The sequence below is a fragment of the Pseudorasbora parva genome, chromosome 23, assembly GCF_024679245.1.
Source record: "Pseudorasbora parva isolate DD20220531a chromosome 23, ASM2467924v1, whole genome shotgun sequence".
Taxonomy (NCBI): Eukaryota; Metazoa; Chordata; class Actinopteri; order Cypriniformes; family Gobionidae; genus Pseudorasbora; species Pseudorasbora parva.
Window position 1 is genome coordinate 36,287,037 of NC_090194.1, and position 20,983 is coordinate 36,308,019.

A 20,983-nucleotide genomic window follows, 5' to 3' on the forward strand; every position below is an offset into this window, starting at 1 on the left:
AACGTGCAGGCATGTGATGTGATGTTATAAATGTAATGATAGTTAGTAGACGTAAATAGACGTATACATTTTTTTTTTTTTTACAAACAATGCAACCAGCAGAGATGTACAGAGATGGAGAGGAAACAGGGAGGTGAGCCACCTAATTTAATTTTTAATTTTTTTTTTATAATGTAGGCTATTTATTATGACAGGCTATTATCAAAACAGAAAAAGAAACAAAAGTATAGACTACTAATAATAACAGTAGGTATAGTTCGAATGTATTTTTCCTGTGCACCAACTCCCAATCATAGACTGTGAAAAAAAGTGCATATTAATCCTAAATAGTATTTAATATATATAAGTGATATTAGTAATTTTCAATACTATTTAGAGCAGATTGCACATTGAGATGCAGGGCTTATCCTTTTTACGGTTTATAGTGTGCATGTTCACCACTGCTCCTTATATGTGTGCAATAACTCCGACTGGAGTTACAATATTCCCTCACGTCCCTTTTTCTCTTTTTCCATCTCCAAACCTCTTCTGTTCACAGCCTTTATTGCAACTTGAAGAATTTTGTAAAATCCCATCTGTATTTGCTTTTTAAACTCCACGAGATTTCAATTTAATATGTTGCAGGCTCATTTATTGATAAATTATTGATCATAAATTATATTGATGATAATAAATATTATAATAATATTGGGCTTGTTTTGGGCCCCCCACCCCTCTAGGTATTCTTCATACCTGAGAAGAATATGAAACAGATGTCAGAAAATCCCTTATAGCCTCACATGTTGTATTTGAAACTACTCTTTACTCATATCAGTGTTGTTGTGTTAATATTCATTGTCTATTATACACTACGGTATACGATAATATTTCAGTTTCAGTGTATGCAATATTAGGAATGTTTTCACTGCTTCACAAGTCATAAGAAAGCCCTTTCCCTCCAGAAACTGAAGTCATATGCTTTATAGCAGTGGTTTTCAAAGTGGGGACAGGGACCCCTCGGTGCCACGAGGGGACGCTAGGGGGGCCATGGCAAGCTGGCATAAAAAGTATAGCAAAACAAAATAATTGAATAAATTAAATTATTAAAGTAAATCAAATGAAACCAAAAATAAGCTAAACAATATTCCCATAATGGCACCTAAGTTTAGGCTAAAAGGACCCATGTCTATTTGAAAGTTGAACTGTTTTGCAAAATGAGGTCAGTACAGTACAGGACTGACGCTGCTGTGCATTGTTCTAGTGCAATATGCTGTTGAAATACAAGCATTTTCTGTGAAAATGTACATTTCCTTTTTTTCTTTTTCTTTTTTCTTCTTTTTTTACTGTATTTGCTTAATGTCATTGTATAAAAAGAGGTTTAAATAAATACAAATCTTACAGACATACATGATTTGTATAATTTTTATTTCTGTGGTAAGATGACTTGAAGTGACTCGAAACTAAAATGGTAGGACTTGGACTCGACTTGAGACTTGTTGGCTTTGACTTCTGACTCGACTCGAGACTTGCCTCATCTTTGACTCGACTTGACTCGGGACTCGAGGGCAAAGACTTGAGACTTACTTGTGACTTGCATAACAATGACTTTGTCCCACCTCTGCCTCTCAGCTGTTATTCCACTCCATGATTCTTTAACAACATTCCACAATTCATTCACATTTCTTGGTTTTGCTTCAGAAACAGCATTTTTGATATCACCCCACAAGTTCTCAATTGGATTAAGGTCTGGAGATTGGGCTGGCCACTCCATAACATTAATTTTGTTGGTTTGGAACCAAGACTTTGCCCGTTTACTAGTGTGTTTTGGGTCATTGTCTTGTTGAAACAACCATTTCAAGGGCATGTCCTCTTCAGCATAGGGCAACATGACCTCTTCAAGTATTTTAACATATGCAAACTGATCCATGATCCCTGGTGTGCGATAAATAGGCCCAACACCATAGTAGGAGAAACATGCCCATATCATGATGCTTGCACCTCCATGCTTCACTGTCTTCACTGTGTACTGTGGCTTGAATTCAGAGTTTGGGGGTCGTCTCACAAACTGCCTGTGGCCCTTGGACCCAAAAAGAACAATTTTACTCTCATCAGTCCACAAAATGTTCCTCCATTTCTCTTTAGGCCAGTTGATGTGTTCTTTGGCAAATTGTAACCTCTTCTGCACATGCCTTTTTTTTAACAGAGGGACTTTGCGGGGGATTCTTGAAAATAGATTAGCTTCACACAGACGTCTTCTAACTGTCACAGTACTTACAGGTAACTCCAGACTGTCTTTGATCATCCTGGAGGTGATCATTGGCTGAGCCTTTGCCATTCTGGTTATTCTTCTATCCATTTTGATGGTTGTCTTCCGTTTTCTTCCACGTCTCTCTGGTTTTGCTCTCCATTTTAAGGCATTGGAGATCATTTTAGCTGAACAGCCTATCATTTTTTGCACCTCTTTATAGGTTTTCCCCTCTCTAATCAACTTTTTAATCAAAGTACGCTGTTCTTCTGAACAATGTCTTGAACGACCCATTTTCCTCAGCTTTCAAATGCATGTTCAACAAGTGTTGGCTTCATCCTTAAATAGGGGCCACCTGATTCACACCTGTTTCTTCACAAAATTGATGACCTCAGTGATTGAATGCCACACTGCTATTTTTTTGAACACACCCCTTTCAACTAATTCAACTAATTGCCCAATTGCACAGCCTTAAGAGCGAGCATATCATGAATGCTGGGTCTCATTTGTTTTCTGAGAATCTACTGAACCTACTGGTTACTTGTTTGCCACGTAGCAATAAAAAAATATACGAAAAACCTTGATTATTCTGGTTAGTCACATTGTACTGCTATTATTTTGAACAAGACTGTATATATATATATTTATTTATTTTTTGGCTTCCAAAGATTATAATAATAATATTTATGTCCAGCGCAAATTAATTCCATTTCTCCATAAAACTCAAACGCAATGACAGAATCAGCACGATCAGTGATTGTTGTAAAATACAGTCTAGCTACTGTTGATAAATTGTGGGACGCATTTTATAATAAAAAGAGCGATTAAAAGCACAAAAATATGCGCAAGAGATTGTTCCCAAGTCGGCACTCGCTCTGAAACAGCAGCAACGAAACGAGCAAATTACAATTTCAGTTTCACACTCGCGTCTAAACGATCAAATGTACAAACATCTATGTCAAAATGACCGGCTTGGAGAGTCTCTTTAACACAACACAGTTTGTGTCTAAAATGGACGTCGTTATTATGGATACAGTTGGGAGAAAGTGTAGTGCATCTGCCTATTATCAGTCGCCTATAGATCTGCACATCTGTCTTAAAGAGGCAGCGGTGTAAATAAACATGATGACGAATTACTGCGATTTAAACAACCAAATGCAAAGAGAAAATCACTCACAGCTCTTGAATGAATAACTTCAGCTTTAATAAGCATTATTTTGGCTATTTATGATAAACTATGCAGTGTTATTTTACATTTGATTACTAGAATTCTTCCTGAAATGAAAGCACTGTGTAGGCCTATATAATGTGTATCTTTGTTAATTGTGTGTGTATATATATATATATATATATATATATATATATATATATATATATATATATATATATATATATATATATATATATATATAATCTCAAAAAGTACCGATAAGAATACTGTTAAAGTACTGGACCGATAAGCATTATCGTTAAGAGTAGTAATACCGTTAAAATCTTAACGATACCCATCCCTAAAGGCAGGTGCACAACTTTTGGCAATATAGTATATTTAAGTTTAGATATTGGGTCAGATTAAGAGTTGTAGAATATGGTCATGCAGAGGCATTAATAAGTGCTTTATAAGTACTAAAATACAGCTAATTTCCTAGTAATGTGAGCTAATACGCAGCTAGTTAATAGTGGGAATTAAAACCCAAAATAAAGTGTAATCCTTTTTTAATTTAAATAAGCAGTGTAATAAATACTGCCATCACAAACACTACCATTTAAAAGTTTGGGGTTTGCAAGATTTTTATAAAAAATAGATTATTTCAGTCTTCAGTGTCACATGATCCTTCACAAATCAATCTCATATGAGGATTTGCTGCTCAAGAATCTTTTGTAACAATCCAAATGTGTTTACTGTCACTTTTGATATATAACTAACACACACACACACACACACACACAAATTACAATTTAAATATTTTCAAAATCGTCTTAATTTTAAGTGTCCCATAAGCAGATCCACAGAAGAAATGTATGAAAGTTTCTCCAGATATTCGACTTCCTTCTCATCTTACAGTTTATGATGAAGTGCAGTGACCTCTGTGTGACCTCTCCACTGCATTGTTCTTTTACCCGTAACGGCTGAAAATCCTCCGGAGGACTGTTGTGCTAGAGGCCGAATGCCGCAAATTCCCATCATGCCATGCTGGAGTAAGAGCAGGTTTCTGGCTCCAGACTCAAAGCTGGCAGTGACTCCGGCTCTGGAGATCTGCCACCTGTTTTAGCTACTATTCACTCACATTGAAAATTCTCCATCATGTTATTGCTCTAATATTTTTGTTTCTGGTGGAGAATAAACACTGCGGGTCGTTATACGGAGCTGTAATGGCGGGATGCATCAGTTTTAATACGTGTGTATGAATTTGTGGCAGCGACGTGTGTATGAGTACTCATAAAATTTATATTTGCTTTAAGAGGTGATGGCGAAATGTGGCTGATTTCTGTCTTATCCGTGGCAGAAACCCAGAGACAGACTTTATTTATAAATGTTTTTAACATTTTTGAGGAATCAATTTTGCAGTGCACAAGGGAGTGTATTTTTAGAAGTGCACTCATTTGTTTGGGCCGTGGTCCTGATGAAGGATTAGGAGAAATCCCATATGCTGGGGATCTTTCCTGAATTGCTGGTCTTATCTGAGTTGATGAGCACCGCGGCTTTGGCCAAACGCCTCTGATATGCAAGAGTTATTAGGCTTGTAAAACGCATCATTTCTGTGACTAGATAAGGCCTCGCCGCTCAGCAGTGACATCACCATCTTCGCTCATCAGTTCTTTCATTGTTTTTAATTGATTTTCTTTCATCTGACAGTAATTGTCATGAAATGTATTGTTGATAATAGTGATTATTTAATTTTTTTTAAGTTTGATTTAAAGATCAAATTTTATGGCACTGAGATGTCTTCTTTAAAGCACCACTGCTAAAAATATTATAGTCAAATTTATTTATTTATTTATTTTATTCATAATTTTGACATCCTTATAATATTCTCTTGTTTGTTTGTTTGTTTATAATACAATTTTTTTTCAAAAAAAAAAAATATATATATATATATATAAACTATTTTATTATACCATAGCTGCACTTCTAAAAACATTACAGCATTCTTTTTATTTAAAAAAAGTTTTATTTTATTTACTCATTTTTATTCATTTAAATCTTTATTTATTTATAATTTATTTTGTTTATGCATTTGATTGGTTTATACATTTTATTTTATTTATTAATTTCATAACTTCAGATATTGAAATCTTTAATTAATTTCTAATTTATTTAATGCTATTTATTTATTTAATGTATCTATTTATAATAAAATGTTTATAAATGTAATAAAATAATTTTTTTATGAAATATGAAAAAAATGCATTCTGTAGCTAAACTTCTAATATATATATATATATATAAAGTAAACTTCCTTTCATAAAATATAAATATTATAATAGTAATCCCTTACTTTAGTCATTAAATGACTAATTAATAACTTCGTAATGCATTACACCAGCACTGTTTCCCAAATGTGGTAATATGGCTCCTGAACTCTGTAGTCTGTAAACCGTTAACTGTGTTTTCATGGTTAAAGCGCTGTTTGTTTGACATCCGTGTGGCCCGTGAACAAGTCGGGGCGTCGTATGGGATACGCATCAGGTTCACCTACAGTCCAGTGCATTCCTCTTCACAGAGGAAGTCTTCCATGTCTCCGTCACAAACGTGCGTGCCGTTGAGTGCACTTGAATGTACCCCTGTTGTCCACCAAAGCAGACCATGTTTACAATTAAGACGACTCAGATTCAATGATCAGCGTGAGGGCGATTAATTGCTCGGAGCCTTTAAAAGCTCATTAAGAGTCTGGGCTCAGATGGAACGGGACGCTGATGCGGATGAATAACGTCCCGTCGGCCCACCCAGCTGCATTTGCTGCTCTCGGCCCCTGAAATAAAACAAGACTAGCTCTTCATAATCAGTGATGTGTTACCACACACACACACACACACACACACACACACACACACACACACACACACACACACACACACACACACACACACACACACACACACAGGCTCTTGGGGCCTCACAATTTTCTTTTAATTCTGTCCTTTTCCCATCCATCTGGGGAAGTTTTCTAGCTTCTAATGTCTCCGAACACAATCCCGCAGGAGGATCCCATCTGATTGGACGGGTGGCTTGAGGTGAAGAGGCCCCAGAGGAGCGCTATGGGGCCGTTTGGACGTGTTTCTGCTTTCTGTCTGAGCTGTTTTTTAATGGTTAGTCTACGTCAGGGACTCCCAAACGTTTAGATGTAAAATACCTAAAGTTCCCGCTAAGTCATAATTTAAATAATTCTACCACATGCTCATGGTTCTCTGATAGGGTTTTATTTGCACTTTGTAGTGGACTTTAAAGTGGACTCAAACCTCTTTTTTAGTTGTGATGCGCTGTGTCCAAATATGCCTACTTCCGTACTTAATAATGGGTGAAAAACCTTATATATTCATAAAAGAGTAGGCGAAAAGTCCCTGGATTACCTAATACTTCTGCGATTGAGCATATGATGGACACAAGGGCAGTGTGAGCATTTCACTCGCATTTACCTCTAAAAGCAGGAGTTTGGAGCATGTCCGAATTAAAACATCCCAGCAGATCAGTTTTCTTAAAGGTGCAGTGTGTAAGTTTTTGTGGCATCTATTGGTGAGGTTGTGAATTGCAGTCAAACTCTGCTCACCCCTCCCTTTTAAAACACGTAGAGAAGCTATGGTGGCTGACACAGGACAAAAATGTCGTTGTAGGAAGCAGCAGAGAGTGACTAGCGCTCTGTAGAGAAGTTTGTCCGTTTAGGGCTACCGTAGAAACATGGCACCGCAAAATGGCGACTTCACTGTAAGGGACCCGCGGTGTGTGTAGATAGAAAGGACTCATTCTAAGGTAATAAAAACATAACGGTTTATTATATAAGGGTTTTATACACCACTGAAACAGTTATGTATATTATATTGCATTTCTGTCTATAGATCCTTATAAATCTTACACACTGCACCTTTAAATGTAAGATCATTAAAAAGTCGTCATTGCCTTAAATGGTATAACAAGCGTCTTCATTTTTCATTTTAAGGCGTCTTTTATTTTGGGGATGGAAAACATAAATGGTGACACTGCCTAATGTGATTATTAAACTTCAAAAAGCTCTGATTTCATTAATAAATGTGAGCGCTTCGTGTTTCATAGCCTGAAGGTGGCGCTGTTGCGGGTTCAGGCTCACACATGTTTAAGCTAAACGACACTAAGGCTTATGACAGTGTTTACTGTACGGTGTTTATACTGTAAATTGTGTACGGTTGTAAGAACCCATATTTTATCTCTTCATCTCAAACTGAACGAGCTCCTGCAATAATAAAGCACAGAGATTTCAAAATAAGAGTCCCGCTGTATTTCAGGCTTGTTTATTAAACAAGCCTTGTGTACAATTTCCACCTGATTATTATTTGGTTACACAAACTGCATGTAATTTAATTTCCATTTAATTTAGGGTAAACTATTTTAGCTTCTGTTTGAACATTAAGACTAAGAACATTATTTGACGCATATTATTAAATATATAGATTTAACCAGTATCAGTGTTATAATAGTTAACATAATAAAAACCATAAAAACATCTCTTTACTTGAAATAAACGAATGTTAATAAAACATTTTCATATTGTGTTAAAATAATGTAATGTTAAAAAAACGTTTCATATTTTCATATATTTGAAATAAACCTCTTATTATTTTTTAATTATCCTCATGAACCAAATAAAAATTAAAAAATCATTTAAAAAAATAACAAAACCTTTTATTGCACATCACAGTCCTCAGATAATGAGTTTTCACAGACCATTTTAAATATATTTGTTTGTTTATATTATTATTATTTATGCTTGTTTTTTATATTATTATTTATTTGTATTTTATATCATTTTTTTTTTTTTTTTTACTTTTTAATAATATAATATTGAATATATTTATTTCAAGATATGGAAACGAAAAAATGGACTAATTGGTTAGAAGACTAGTTTATCCCTATAACTGGGATTGTATAAATCCATGTTTGAACAATTCACTTAATGCGAGACGTGCGTCACTTGTGTACAGTGTCTGTTCATAAATATATGATGTGTTTTCAGGGAAGTAGCTTCATAAATCACACTCAGTGCTAATTGCAGGCGACCGTATTAATGCTTCAAACTCGCCACACGTCATCGGAAAATATTTCCTGTGCTGTTTACCTCTCATGTTCGGATGCGTCCGTACTGGGATGTCTTTGCAATGATGAGTTACCATGGCGACCTGATTATGCCATGTGAGCGCTGATGTCATGATCTGGAATATGGTTTCTGTGTACACATGACAGAAGAAGCAGGTGCTGCCGTCTGCATTCCAACTATTATCCATTAACTTTAGCTTTAATATTTAAAGGGTTAGTTCACCCAAAAATGAAATGTCTGTCATTAACTCCTCCCCCTAATGGCGTTCCACACCCGTAAGACCTCCGTTCATCTTCACACACAGTTTAAGATATTTAAGATTTAGTCCGAGAGCGTATGCAAGTGTATGCACACTATACTGTCCATGTCCAGAAAGGGAATAAAAACATCATCACAGTAGTCCATATGAGACATCAGTGGGTTAATTAGAGTCTCTTGAAGCATCCAAAATACATTTGGGTCCAAAAATAACAAATACTAAGACTTTATTCAGCATTGGCTTCTCTTCTGTGTTCCTCAAAAAAAGATTCAAATGATCGATCAGTGATTCGGATCGCCAATGTTACGTGACATTGGCGATCCGAAAAAAAGTCTCATGAAAAAAAAGAAAAAAATTCTTCAAATTGGGTCTGAATTACACAGAAAATAAAGGCCACTCCTTAAATTATCACTGAAGCTGTCGGTCAGTTCAGTGTGAGACTATAGAAGAACAATGGCATGTTTAATAAGAGCAGAATATTTACATTTTTCCCATTCAAATTTGTTTTTTGCACATTACTGTTGTTAATAAAATATATATATTACTATCTGCATATCAATTCAGAAGCTCAGTGCTTCACTGTTAAATTTCCAATTAACAAATGTAATATTTATTAGTAACTGTACTTGTTCACTTCAAAATGAAAATTTCCTCGCCCCTATCTCATCTAAGATGTTCATGTCTATCTTCAGTGGAAAGAAGAAATGAAACCGAAGTCGAGCATTTGATATATACACATATATTTTCAGTAAAAATCCGATGGTTTGTCTGGATCAGACCGTAGTCCTCTGGGATCATCAGAGTCTCTGAAGCTCTTCCTCTGAAACTGCAGTGATTTGGACCTTCAACCGTTGGTTCCCATTGAAGTCCATTATGAGGAGAAAAATCCTGGAATGTTTTCCTCAGAAAACTTCATTTCTTTTCGACTGAAGAAAGAAAGACATGAACATACTGGATGAGATAAGAAGATAAGAAATTATCAGGACATTTTCATTTTGAAGTAAGCTAATCTTTTAACAAAACAATAGTAACTTTATGATAAATGAACTTTTTGCATTTTCCTCCCTTGAAGGGTCTGGAGCCCTTCAGTGATGTGTTTCAGTTAGTGTCAGATGTTCCCATTATTCTGTGAGGAATATTCCCATTATTCTCCAGTGTTCAGTTAAAGCAGCACTAGGTAACTTTTCAACCTTCATAATATATTTTTTAAGACTCTTGTGATGATACATTGACAATAGGTTGAATGACACGTCTGCCATAGCCTGACGGGGCCTTTTTTTTTTTTAATCGTACTTTTAAACTTCGGGTTTCGGGTAGTATCCCGAGAACAAAAAGAACTACAAAATTCGACTGCTTTACGGCATATACGTCACTTCCACCAACACACACACTTCCTTACATTCGGACGTGCAAGCCCAACTATCGTTTGTTTGTCAGAAGTTATAGTCATGGCCGAAGCAGCACAGACAAATAAGAAAGCAAAGGTTTTGTTGGAGGAAAGCAATAAGAGGAAACGAAAAAGTGATGGGATTAAAGGCAGGACGAGGATCAGCATTGGACCAGCGTTTGCTCGTCGACGTGAGCTGAAGGAGGCGTGCCCGACCGATGCTGACTCGGCTGGCATGCTCGCTATGGTTCTTACCTAACGTTACCACTCAAACATTGAATCGAAGTATCATATAGATTCTGTAAAACGCTGACCAATAGACTACTATAATGACGCTGGCTGGTAAACGTGAGCATCGCGATCATTTGGCATTTGAAAAAAATAAAACCAATGAAATATTTATGACATGCTGAAAATATGCCACTGTACCTGGGATGAAGACATTTCACACACGATGCAAGCAGAACACCCGCATGTGAACAGTGTTCAGGGTAACTGTTAGGGATGTGCGGGTCTTGCTTTTATGAAATTATTTGGCCCGCCCCGCACCACTATATATATTTTTACAACCCGCCCCACACCCACGGCCATTAAATAGACATACGGGGTCCGCGGGTTATGAGGCGACCCGCGCATCACTAGCTCAGGGCTATCAGGGTTGTCATGTCAGCAAATGCACGCGCGATGGCATCCCCTGATGTAGATTGACAGAGTTTACGACAGTAGTAGAGGACAATATTTTTTCCCAACTGTAGGGGGACCTCGAGAGCAAAAGTTATCTAGTGCTGCTTTAAAGATTATATATACATATTTTGCCATTTTATGTTCGAAATCCCTCTTGAACGGCTGAACTAAGCCTCCATATATCATTGAGAAACGCATCTGGTGGACGAGCCTGTTGTGTAACCTGTAGTTTCCCATGTGCAGACGAGTTGTCTTGTGTTCTGTTAATCTGGTGTCGTTTCTCGTACATGAGCTGCTCTTTGTCATGTGTTGAGTTTGCCATCCTCAGACAGACAGACAGGCGGTGTTGTCTGACATTTGTTTGGCCTGGACCCGCCGCTGTCTTTCTCCCCTCTTGTCTAAACACGGCGAGCGTGTCACGGCGAGGAATCCACGATTGAGGCTGTCTGTGAGTTTATGCGCATCTCGGGTGATCTTTGACCCCTTAAGTCTCAGCTGGTTAGAGCAGGAAGGGCACTCGGACATGATTGGCCTGTTGGTTTCGGCACCAGGTGTTTCTCTCGCTCTCTCTCTGTTTGAACAGCTTTGACCTCTGCTGGTCATTTCTCACCTCAACGGGACGACTGGAGATATGAGGAGTAAAGTGAGATGGACGTTTCTGACGACAGACGCTCTCGGAGGTTTTGATAAACTCTTCTCCATCACTTCAGTGAGGTCATGTTAGAGGCCTCAACAAAAAAGCCCACACTTTCCTAATATTGTGTCTGTCCTCTTGTTGCTGACCCATCGAGGCGTGGACTCCACTAGATCCCTGAAGGTGTGCTGTGGTACAGTATTGTTCAAAATAATAGCAGTACAATGTGACTAACCAGAATAACCAAGGTTTTTAGTATATTTTTTATTGCTACGTGGCAAACAAGTTACCAGTAGGTTCAGTAGATTCTCAGAAAACAAACAAGACCCAGCATTCATGATATGCACGCTCTTAAGGCTGTGCAATTGGGCAATTAGTTGAAAGGGGTGTGTTCAAAAAAATAGCAGTGTCTACCTTTGACTGTACAAACTCAAAACTATTTTGTACAAACATTTTTTTTTTCTGGGATTTAGCAATCCTGTGAATCACTAAACTAATATTTAGTTGTATGACCACAGTTTTTTAAAACTGCTTGACATCTGTGTGGCATGGAGTCAACCAACTTGTGGCACCTCTCAGCTGTTATTCCACTCCATGATTCTTTAACAACATTCCACAATTCATTCACATTTCTTGGTTTTGCTTCAGAAACAGCATTTTTCTCAAGTTCTCAATTGGATTAAGGTCTGGAGATTGGGCTGGCCGCTCCATAACATTAATTTTGTTGGTTTGGAACCAAGACTTTGCCCGTTTACTAGTGTGTTTTGGGTCATTGTCTTGTTGAAACAACCATTTCAAGGGCATGTCCTCTTCAGCATAGGGCAACATGACCTCTTCAAGTATTTTAACATATGCAAACTGATCCATGATCCCTGGTATGCGATAAATAGGCCCAACACCATAGTAGGAGAAACATGCCCATATCATGATGCTTGCACCTCCATGCTTCACTGTCTTCACTGTGTACTGTGGCTTGAATTCAGAGTTTGGGGGTCGTCTCACAAACTGCCTGTAGCCCTTGGACCCAAAAAGAACAATTTTACTCTCATCAGTCCACAAAATGTTCCTCCATTTCTCTTTAGGCCAGTTGATGTGTTCTTTGGCAAATTGTAACCTCTTCTGCACATGCCTTTTTTTTAACAGAGGGACTTTGCGGGGGATTCTTGAAAATAGATTAGCTTCACACAGACGTCTTCTAACTGTCACAGTACTTACAGGTAACTCCAGACTGTCTTTGATCATCCTGGAGGTGATCATTGGCTGAGCCTTTGCCATTCTGGTTATTCTTCTATCCATTTTGATGGTTGTCTTCCGTTTTCTTCCACGTCTCTCTGGATTTGCTCTCCATTTTAAGGCATTGGAGATCATTTTAGCTGAACAGCCTATCATTTTTTGCACCTCTTTATAGGTTGTCCCCTCTCTAATCAACTTTTTAATCAAAGTACGCTGTTCTTCTGAACAATGTCTTGAACGACCCATTTTCCTCAGCTTTCAAATGCATGTTCAACAAGTGTTGGCTTCATCCTTAAATAGGGGCCACCTGATTCACACCTGTTTCTTCACAAAATTGATGACCTCAGTGATTGAATGCCACACTGCTATTTTTTTGAACACACCCCTTTCAACTAATTCAACTAATTGCCCAATTGCACAGCCTTAAGAGCGTGCATATCATGAATGCTGGGTCTCATTTGTTTTCTGAGAATCTACTGAACCTACTGGTAACTTGTTTGCCACGTAGCAATAAAAAAATATACAAAAAACCTTGATTATTCTGGTTAGTCACATTGTACTGCTATTATTTTGAACAATACTGTATCTGGTACCAAGATGTTAGCAGCAGATCCTTTAAGTCCTTTAAGTTGTGAGGTGGAGCCTCCATGGATCGGACGTGTTTGTTCAGCTCATCCCACAGATGCTCGATTGGATTGAGATCTGGGGAATCTGGAGGCCGAGTCGACGCCTCAAACTGGTTGTTGTGCTCCTCAAACCATTCCTGAAACATTTGTGCTTTGTGTCAGGAGCATTATCCTGCTGGAAGAGCCACAGACACCAGAATACCGTTTCCATGAAAGGCTGAACATGGTCTCAGCAATGCTTAGGTAGGTGGAGCGTGTCAAAGTAACATCCACATGGATGGAGGACCCAAGGTTTCCCAGCAGAACATTGGCCAAAGCATCACACTGCCTCCGCCGGCTCGCCTTCTTCCCATAGTGCATCCTGGGGCCATGTGTTCCCCAGGTAAGCCACACACACACACCCGGCCATCCACGTGATGTAGAAGAACACGTGATTCCTCAGACCAGGCCACCTTCTTCCATTGCTCCATGGTCCAGTTCTGATGCTCACGTGCCACTGTTGGCGCTTTCGGCGGGGTCAGGGGTCAGCACGGGCACCCTGACTGGTCAGCGGCTATAACGCCCCATACGCCTCAAACTGAGCTGCTCTGTGTATTCAGACTCCTTTCTATCAGAACCAGCATTAACTTCTGGAGCAGTTTGAGCTCCAGTAGCTCGTCTGTTTGATCGGACCCCACGGGCCAGCCTTCGCGACCCACGTGCATCAATGAGCCTTGGCCGCCCATGACCCTGTGGCCGGTTCTCCACTGGTCCTTCCTTGGAGCACTTTTGATAGATACTGACCACTGCAGACCGGGAACAGCCCACAAGAGCTGCAGTTTTGGAGATGCTCTGACCCAGTCGTCTAGCCGTCACAATCTGGCCCTTGTCAAACTCGCTCAAATCCTTACGCTTGCCCATTTCTCCTGCTTCACACACATCAACTCTGAGGACAAAATGTTCACTTGCTGCCTAATATATCCCACCCACTAACAGGAGCCGTGATGAAGAGATCATCACTTCACCTGTCATAATGTTATGCCTGATCGGTGTATATAACAAATTGTGTTTAATTCTGGTCAAGAACTGCCCACTTAGACAGGAAGAGACTGTGACTGACATGGAAAGCGACCAACCGCAGTTAGTTTTGTTTCCAGGTGCTGTTTATCTGAATTATCATGTAATTGTGCTGAAGACACTGAACAACTGCATTAGCATTTTGTCGACCTTTGCTTGACCTTCAATCGCCAGTGTGCACCTTTACCGTGACACTCGACCTGCCGTCTGTTATCTGGGAATGGCATTACTCTGCCGTGCGTTTCGTTTGCCAGGCCTGAGGATATTTATGTGGCTCTTTTGTGGTTTTATTTCTCCGTGTCCTGCTCAACAGCTGTAATGGGTTCAGCAGATGTAGGGAAGATAATTGTGATTTCATGGATCCTTCAAATATGCCTGTCACGCTGATGTACTGTCCTCTCTGGTTTCTCCGGCTGAAGAGCTGATATGAGTGTCGGCCGAACGCTCTCGGGTTCCCTGCGGTGGTTTGATTCATCACCGGACCGTATGGAGGACGAGTGACGCACTGACTCCATCCATCCCACCCATCCATCCATCTAACAATTCCTCTCACATCTATCCATCCACCATAACTCCATCCATCCATCCGCCTCTTATCCCTCCCTCCCACCCATCCATCCATCCATCCATCCATCCATCCATCCATCCATCCATCCATCCATCCATCCATCCATCCATCCATCCATCCATCCATCCATCCATCCATCCATCCATCCACCTCTTATCCCACCCATCCATCCATCCATCCATCCACCTCTTATCCCACCCACCCATCCATCCATCCATCCATCCATCCACCTCTTATCCCACCCACCCATCCATCTAACCATCCATCTCACATCTATCCATCCATCATAACTCCATCCATCCATTCATCCATCTATCCATCCACCTCTTATACCTCTCTCCCACCCATCCATCCATCCATCCATCCATCCATCCATCCATCCACCTCTTATCCCACCCACCCATCCATCTAACCATCCATCTATCCATCCATCCATCCATCCATCAATCTCACATCTATCACACATTCATCGATCCATCCCACCCACCCATCCATCCATCCATCCATCCATCCATCCATCAATCTCACATCTATCACACATTCATCGATCCATCCCACCCACCCATCCATCCATCCATCCATCCATCCATCCATCCATCCATCCATCTCCTATTCGTGTCTCCCACCTATTTGTCCATCCATCTCACATCCATCAATCTCACATCTATCATCCATCCATTATCTCCTATCCATCCATCCATCCCACCCATCCAGCCATCTATCCCACCCACCCACCCATCCATCCATCCATCCATCCATCCATCCATCCATCCATCCACCCACCTCTTATCCCACCCACCCATCCATCTAACCATCCATCTCACATCTATCCATCCATCATAACTCCATCCATCCATCCATCCATCCATTCATCCATCTATCCATCCACCTCTTATACCTCTCTCCCACCCATCCATCTATCCATCCATCCATCCATCCACCTCTTATCCCACCCACCCATCCATCTAACCATCCATCTCACATCCATCCATCCATCCATCAATCTCACATCTATCATACATCCATCGATCCATCCCACCCATCCATCCATCCATCCATCCATCCATCCATCCATCCATCCATCCATCTCCTATTCGTGTCTCCCACCTATTTGTCCATCCATCTCACATCCATCATCCATCAATCTCACATCTATCATCCATCCATTATCTCCTATCCATCCATCCATCCATCCATCCATCCATCCATCCATCCATCCATCCATCCACCCATCCACCCATCCATCCACCCATCCATCCATCCATCCCAATTCCATCTCTTCCCATCCAATAGGTAAATAAATAAATAACTTTATGATAAAATAAATAATATTTATCTGATATATTTTCTAATAAATCAATATCTGTATTGTAACATATCTGTATTGATTATTTTGGATGCCACAGGCGCTTCTGTTGCAGGATCTTGTTCTGTGGCGATGTGAAAAGCACACCAGCCTCTCTTGAGATCTGCTCGCCCGCGACTCCTCTCTCGCTTCTCGTCTCTCACCTGCTCTTAAACTTCATTTTCTACACTTTTCTTCACTTTTAATTACTGTTTGCATGATTTATTGCAGGAATGTTTCTACAGCACAGAAACACAACAGAGCAGACAGCTTTACTGTAGAAATCATGGCAGGCATCCTCAATTATCTGTTCATGTTTTTAAAATCAGGAAAATGATGACATTTTTTGGCACCCTCTTCAGTAAGTGCTAGTAAAGTCTATTAGTTGGGAAAGATGAACTCGTTGACATCTGTACTAGTGTGTCTCAGCTGTTTATGTGATGATTAGTATTAATAATATCAATACTATATATATATATATGTATGTATGTGTGTGTGTGTGTGTGTGTGTGTGTGTGTGTATATATAAGTATATTAATATATATAGTATGATCCTACCTACTGACCTACATCAGTGTAAGAGATATTGGGACTTACAAGCTTCGGTCCCAGGATCTTGTTCTTCTGTCTGTACCAAATGTTAGAACTGAGCTGGGGAAAAAGGCATTTAACTTTGCTGCTCCCTTTGCATGGAGCAAGTTACAGAAAGATTTGAAACTTAATAAGCTTGTCTCATTGGTTACTTTTAAGAGGATATTAACTGACTTGGAAGCAGCCACATCTGGCTGTAGTTGTTCGTCATGATTTGTTAAGGATTTGCTGTTGTTGGATCTGCTATTTTAGTTGTCTTATGTTATTGTGTATTATGTGTTGTATGTATGGTTGTATGTATTGTTGGTTGTGTATTATGTGTATTATGTGTTGTATGTATGGTTGTACTGCTGCCTATTTTTAATCTCAACGAGTACTTTCCTGGTTAAATAAAGGTGAAAAAAAAAAAATATATATATATATATAATTTAATTGCATTTTTTTTACTTTAGGATGGTGTCCGGTGTAAAATAATCTTATAATAATTGTATTTTGTTTTATTTTTCTATAGTTATCAAAACAAAAGTCATAAACTAAGAGTATTATGAGCTAAGTTTGCAATCCATTGCACTTTTTTTGAAAAAAATATTTATTTTATTTTGTTTTTTTATTTATTTATTATTTATTCAATTTGATCTTATTGCACTCTTTTGTGTTCTTGTTTACGAGAAGTAATGAGCCAAAATGCAAAAAACAAAAAAAATTATATTTTATAACTACGTATGAATGATTATTTTATTTTATGATCTGGTTTTGTGTTATTGTAAGAAAAAATTTAGCCAAAATGACAAATATATATATATATTATTTATTTTCTGAATTTTTATGTTTTTATTATTTTATTTTATTTTATGATCTGATTGTGTTGTTGTAACGATATTTACCCAAAATATCACCCAAAAATGAAATAATTTTCCCATTAATGTCGACTAGTCGGTGCAACCCCTAATATATATATATATATATATATATATAAAATATGATATGATCTGATTGCACTCTTTTGTGTTATTGTTAATAAGAATACATTTAATTTTATGATCTGATCTGGTTCTCAGGACCGTGCGGACTTGGGATTTGTCCTCCGAGAAGAAGCACAAGTCCGTGTTTAAGCCACGATCGCTGCAGGGAAAGAGAGTGACGCCCACCTGCTGCACCTACAGCCGTGACGGCAAACTCATCGCCGCGGGCTGCCAGGACGGGACCATCCAGATCTGGGACAGGAACTTAAGCGTAAGTGTGTCGTTTCCCATCGTCTGTGCTTTATCCTTATCTTTACGCTGCGTCATTAGCCTGAGTAAGACATGGGCCGCCCAAATCTAAATGGGCAATAAAGATCTGCTGTTCAGTGTCATGCCAGACCTAGCAGGACGTCTGACCGTCCCGGATGCGAGGGGTCGGAGGTCATCAGAGCGCTGACACTGACCAGGTTTTCGACAGTGTGGAGTGTTACTGCGGTTCTGGGCTGTAAATGAGCAGCGTGGGTGTCCGGCTGTCTCGTCTCTCGTCTGACGGGATGGATAGGGCAGAAGGGGGTTAGGTCCACTGAATCTGGACGCTGGTCTCATGACTGATTTGCTGCTGTTTGTTTGGTCAGGGCATCATGCCGGTGTGTGGTCCGGAGAGCTGTAGGACGGACATGGGTGAGGGTTTGCAGATTAAAGCGAAAGTTCACCCAAAAATGACAACTCTCTCATCATTTACTCACCCTCATGTTGTTCCAATCCTGTATGAGTTTCTTTCTTCTGCTGAAGACAAAAGAAGATATTTTGAAGAATCTTTGTAACAAAGCAGATTTTTTTGTTTTGTCCCTTACTATGGTAGTCAATGGTTGGTTTATCTGCTTTGTTACAAACATTCTTCAAAATATCTTCTTTTGTCTTCAGCAGAAGAAAGAAACTCATAGTAAATGATGATCATAGTGAGTAAATGATGAGAGAATTTTCATTTTTGGGTGAACTATCCCTTTAATTCAGACGCTTGTGTTCCTTCTGGAGAACGGTTACTGAAACTCACATCCTTTAACCCTGTAAAACCTGACAAATGAACAATGGAATATTTTATTGGACCTTTTTGTAGGGCTGTAAACGATTAATCGCGATTAATCACATCCAAAATAGCTCTCGGGAGCTCAGTGAACTCAAGCATACTCAAAAAGTATTTTGTTTTGTTTTTATTTCATTTCATATACCAACTGTATAATCAGTTTTATTAAAAAAAGGCTTATCTATTTTTATAATAAAATTGTTTAGTATGATAAACCGTTTGACGGTTATTTTATTGAACTATTGGATTATTATTATTATTATTATTATTTTATATTGTCTATTATATCTTTATATTAACTTAAAGGACATTTCAAAACTACATTGATAATATGATAAAGTATGATAAACTATTTGATTATTTTATTTGTTTGTTTGTTTTATTTATTTTATTTATTTATTTTACAGACATTAAAATAAGTCTTGATTCAAGAGTATTATGAGCTGCATTTATTTGGCTACAGTTGTTGTTTTAAAAAATAAATGAGAATTAATGAGCCAAACTGCAAAAAATATTACAATTATATACCATTGTTTATAATGCTACAAAAATGTAGCATTATAAATAGCGCGATCATCTCCAGTATTTTCCGACGAGAACGGCAGGAAAAGAATCTGCATATTTTCATTTATTTGGTTTATGTTTATTACATAAATAAAGGATTTATTTGCTGTAAAGTATCTGTTCTCTTAACCAGAGACATGAAGTGGAAGACACTGCATGTTTTCCGCTCTTGTTTGCCGGTAAAGTCTAATTTTTGATTTAGTTGTTGAGAATCAAAGGCAGTCGTATGTACGGTTGAGCTTCTTTGAGTTGTTTCTGCCGGCCTGTGATTGTCTGGGACGCTCTGGCTTGTTGATGTGTTTGGTTGGCCGATCCCAGAGGAAATGAGCAGGTGAGAGGGAAACGCTCAATGTTTTACTGTACGCTCAGTGCAGGCGGGAATGAGAGGACATTTAAAACTCTTCCTGAAGCAATTTTAAAAGATTGAGTAGGTGTTGTTCAAGTTTTCGTCCTTTCCCATGACGTGAACACTTGATGGATGTTGTTCCCACATTTTTCTCAAACTTCATTCCCAACAGCCGTGAAGGTTTACAGCAGAGCTCCTCGACTGGCCTCACATAAAACACTATATATATATATATATATATATATATATATATATATATATATATATATATATATATATATAATGTGTGTATATACAAATACAGTGTAAAAAATATATAATATATTATAATGTTTATAATATCTTGTTATATTCATCTTTTATTTAAATGGGGGGTGAAACACTCAGTTTCAGTCAATCTCATGTCAATCTTGAGTACCTATAGAGTAGTATTGCATCCTTCATATCTCCAAAAAGTCTTTAGTTTTATTATATTTATAAAAGAAATATGGGCTGTACCGAGTCTTTCCGGAAAAAAACGAGCGCCTGGAGGCGTATCGTGTGGGCGGAGCTAAAGAATGACGATCGCGAACAAAGCGGTGACATCCTTAAGCGTGGAGAAGAAAACGTTACCCTAATAAACCATGGCTATTAATCAGATTCAACTAATACAGATATGATCCAGAATCAGATCCGGAGGCTGAAATAAATTGAACAGGAGAAGCAGCAGCAGCAGGACGTCCGTCTCTGTGGTATGGACTGTATTTAGTGGCCTGTCAACATTTGTGTGTCTTTACTCGCAGTTTATGAGGACATGATTCGGTTTATGGACTATTGTATGCGACTAAACCCTTAGCAGTAGCAAGCAAAACGGTTTTGCACGTCAGACTAGTGTAACGTTATACAGAGAACAACAATGGAGTCCGTTAGCGCATTTGAATGATGAAGCACGCTTTGTGAGAACGCTAGGTTTATGTTTGGGTGGTTTTACAATAAACTGACACCTATAGTGGTCAGCTAAACAAATGTATTTAAACACACACCATACATCGCATGCTCCACTGATAAATTACCTAACGTTATACACGATCGTGTCGTTTACTGATGTTTACTCACGCGACGATAGCCGACAGCACAGACATTTGAAGCAGTTT

General features: G+C 38.7%; 1 protein-coding gene across 1 annotated transcript in view; it reads left to right on the forward strand.

Moving 5' to 3' along the window:
• Positions 1-20,983, forward strand: part of LOC137061997 (WD repeat-containing protein 70) — a 138,427-nt gene that overhangs the window by 43,195 nt on the left and 74,249 nt on the right. Inside the window, exon 10 of the mRNA XM_067432738.1 lies at positions 17,953-18,127. Within this exon, the coding sequence (XP_067288839.1) occupies positions 17,953-18,127 (175 nt within the window). The remainder of the gene's footprint in view (positions 1-17,952; positions 18,128-20,983) is intronic.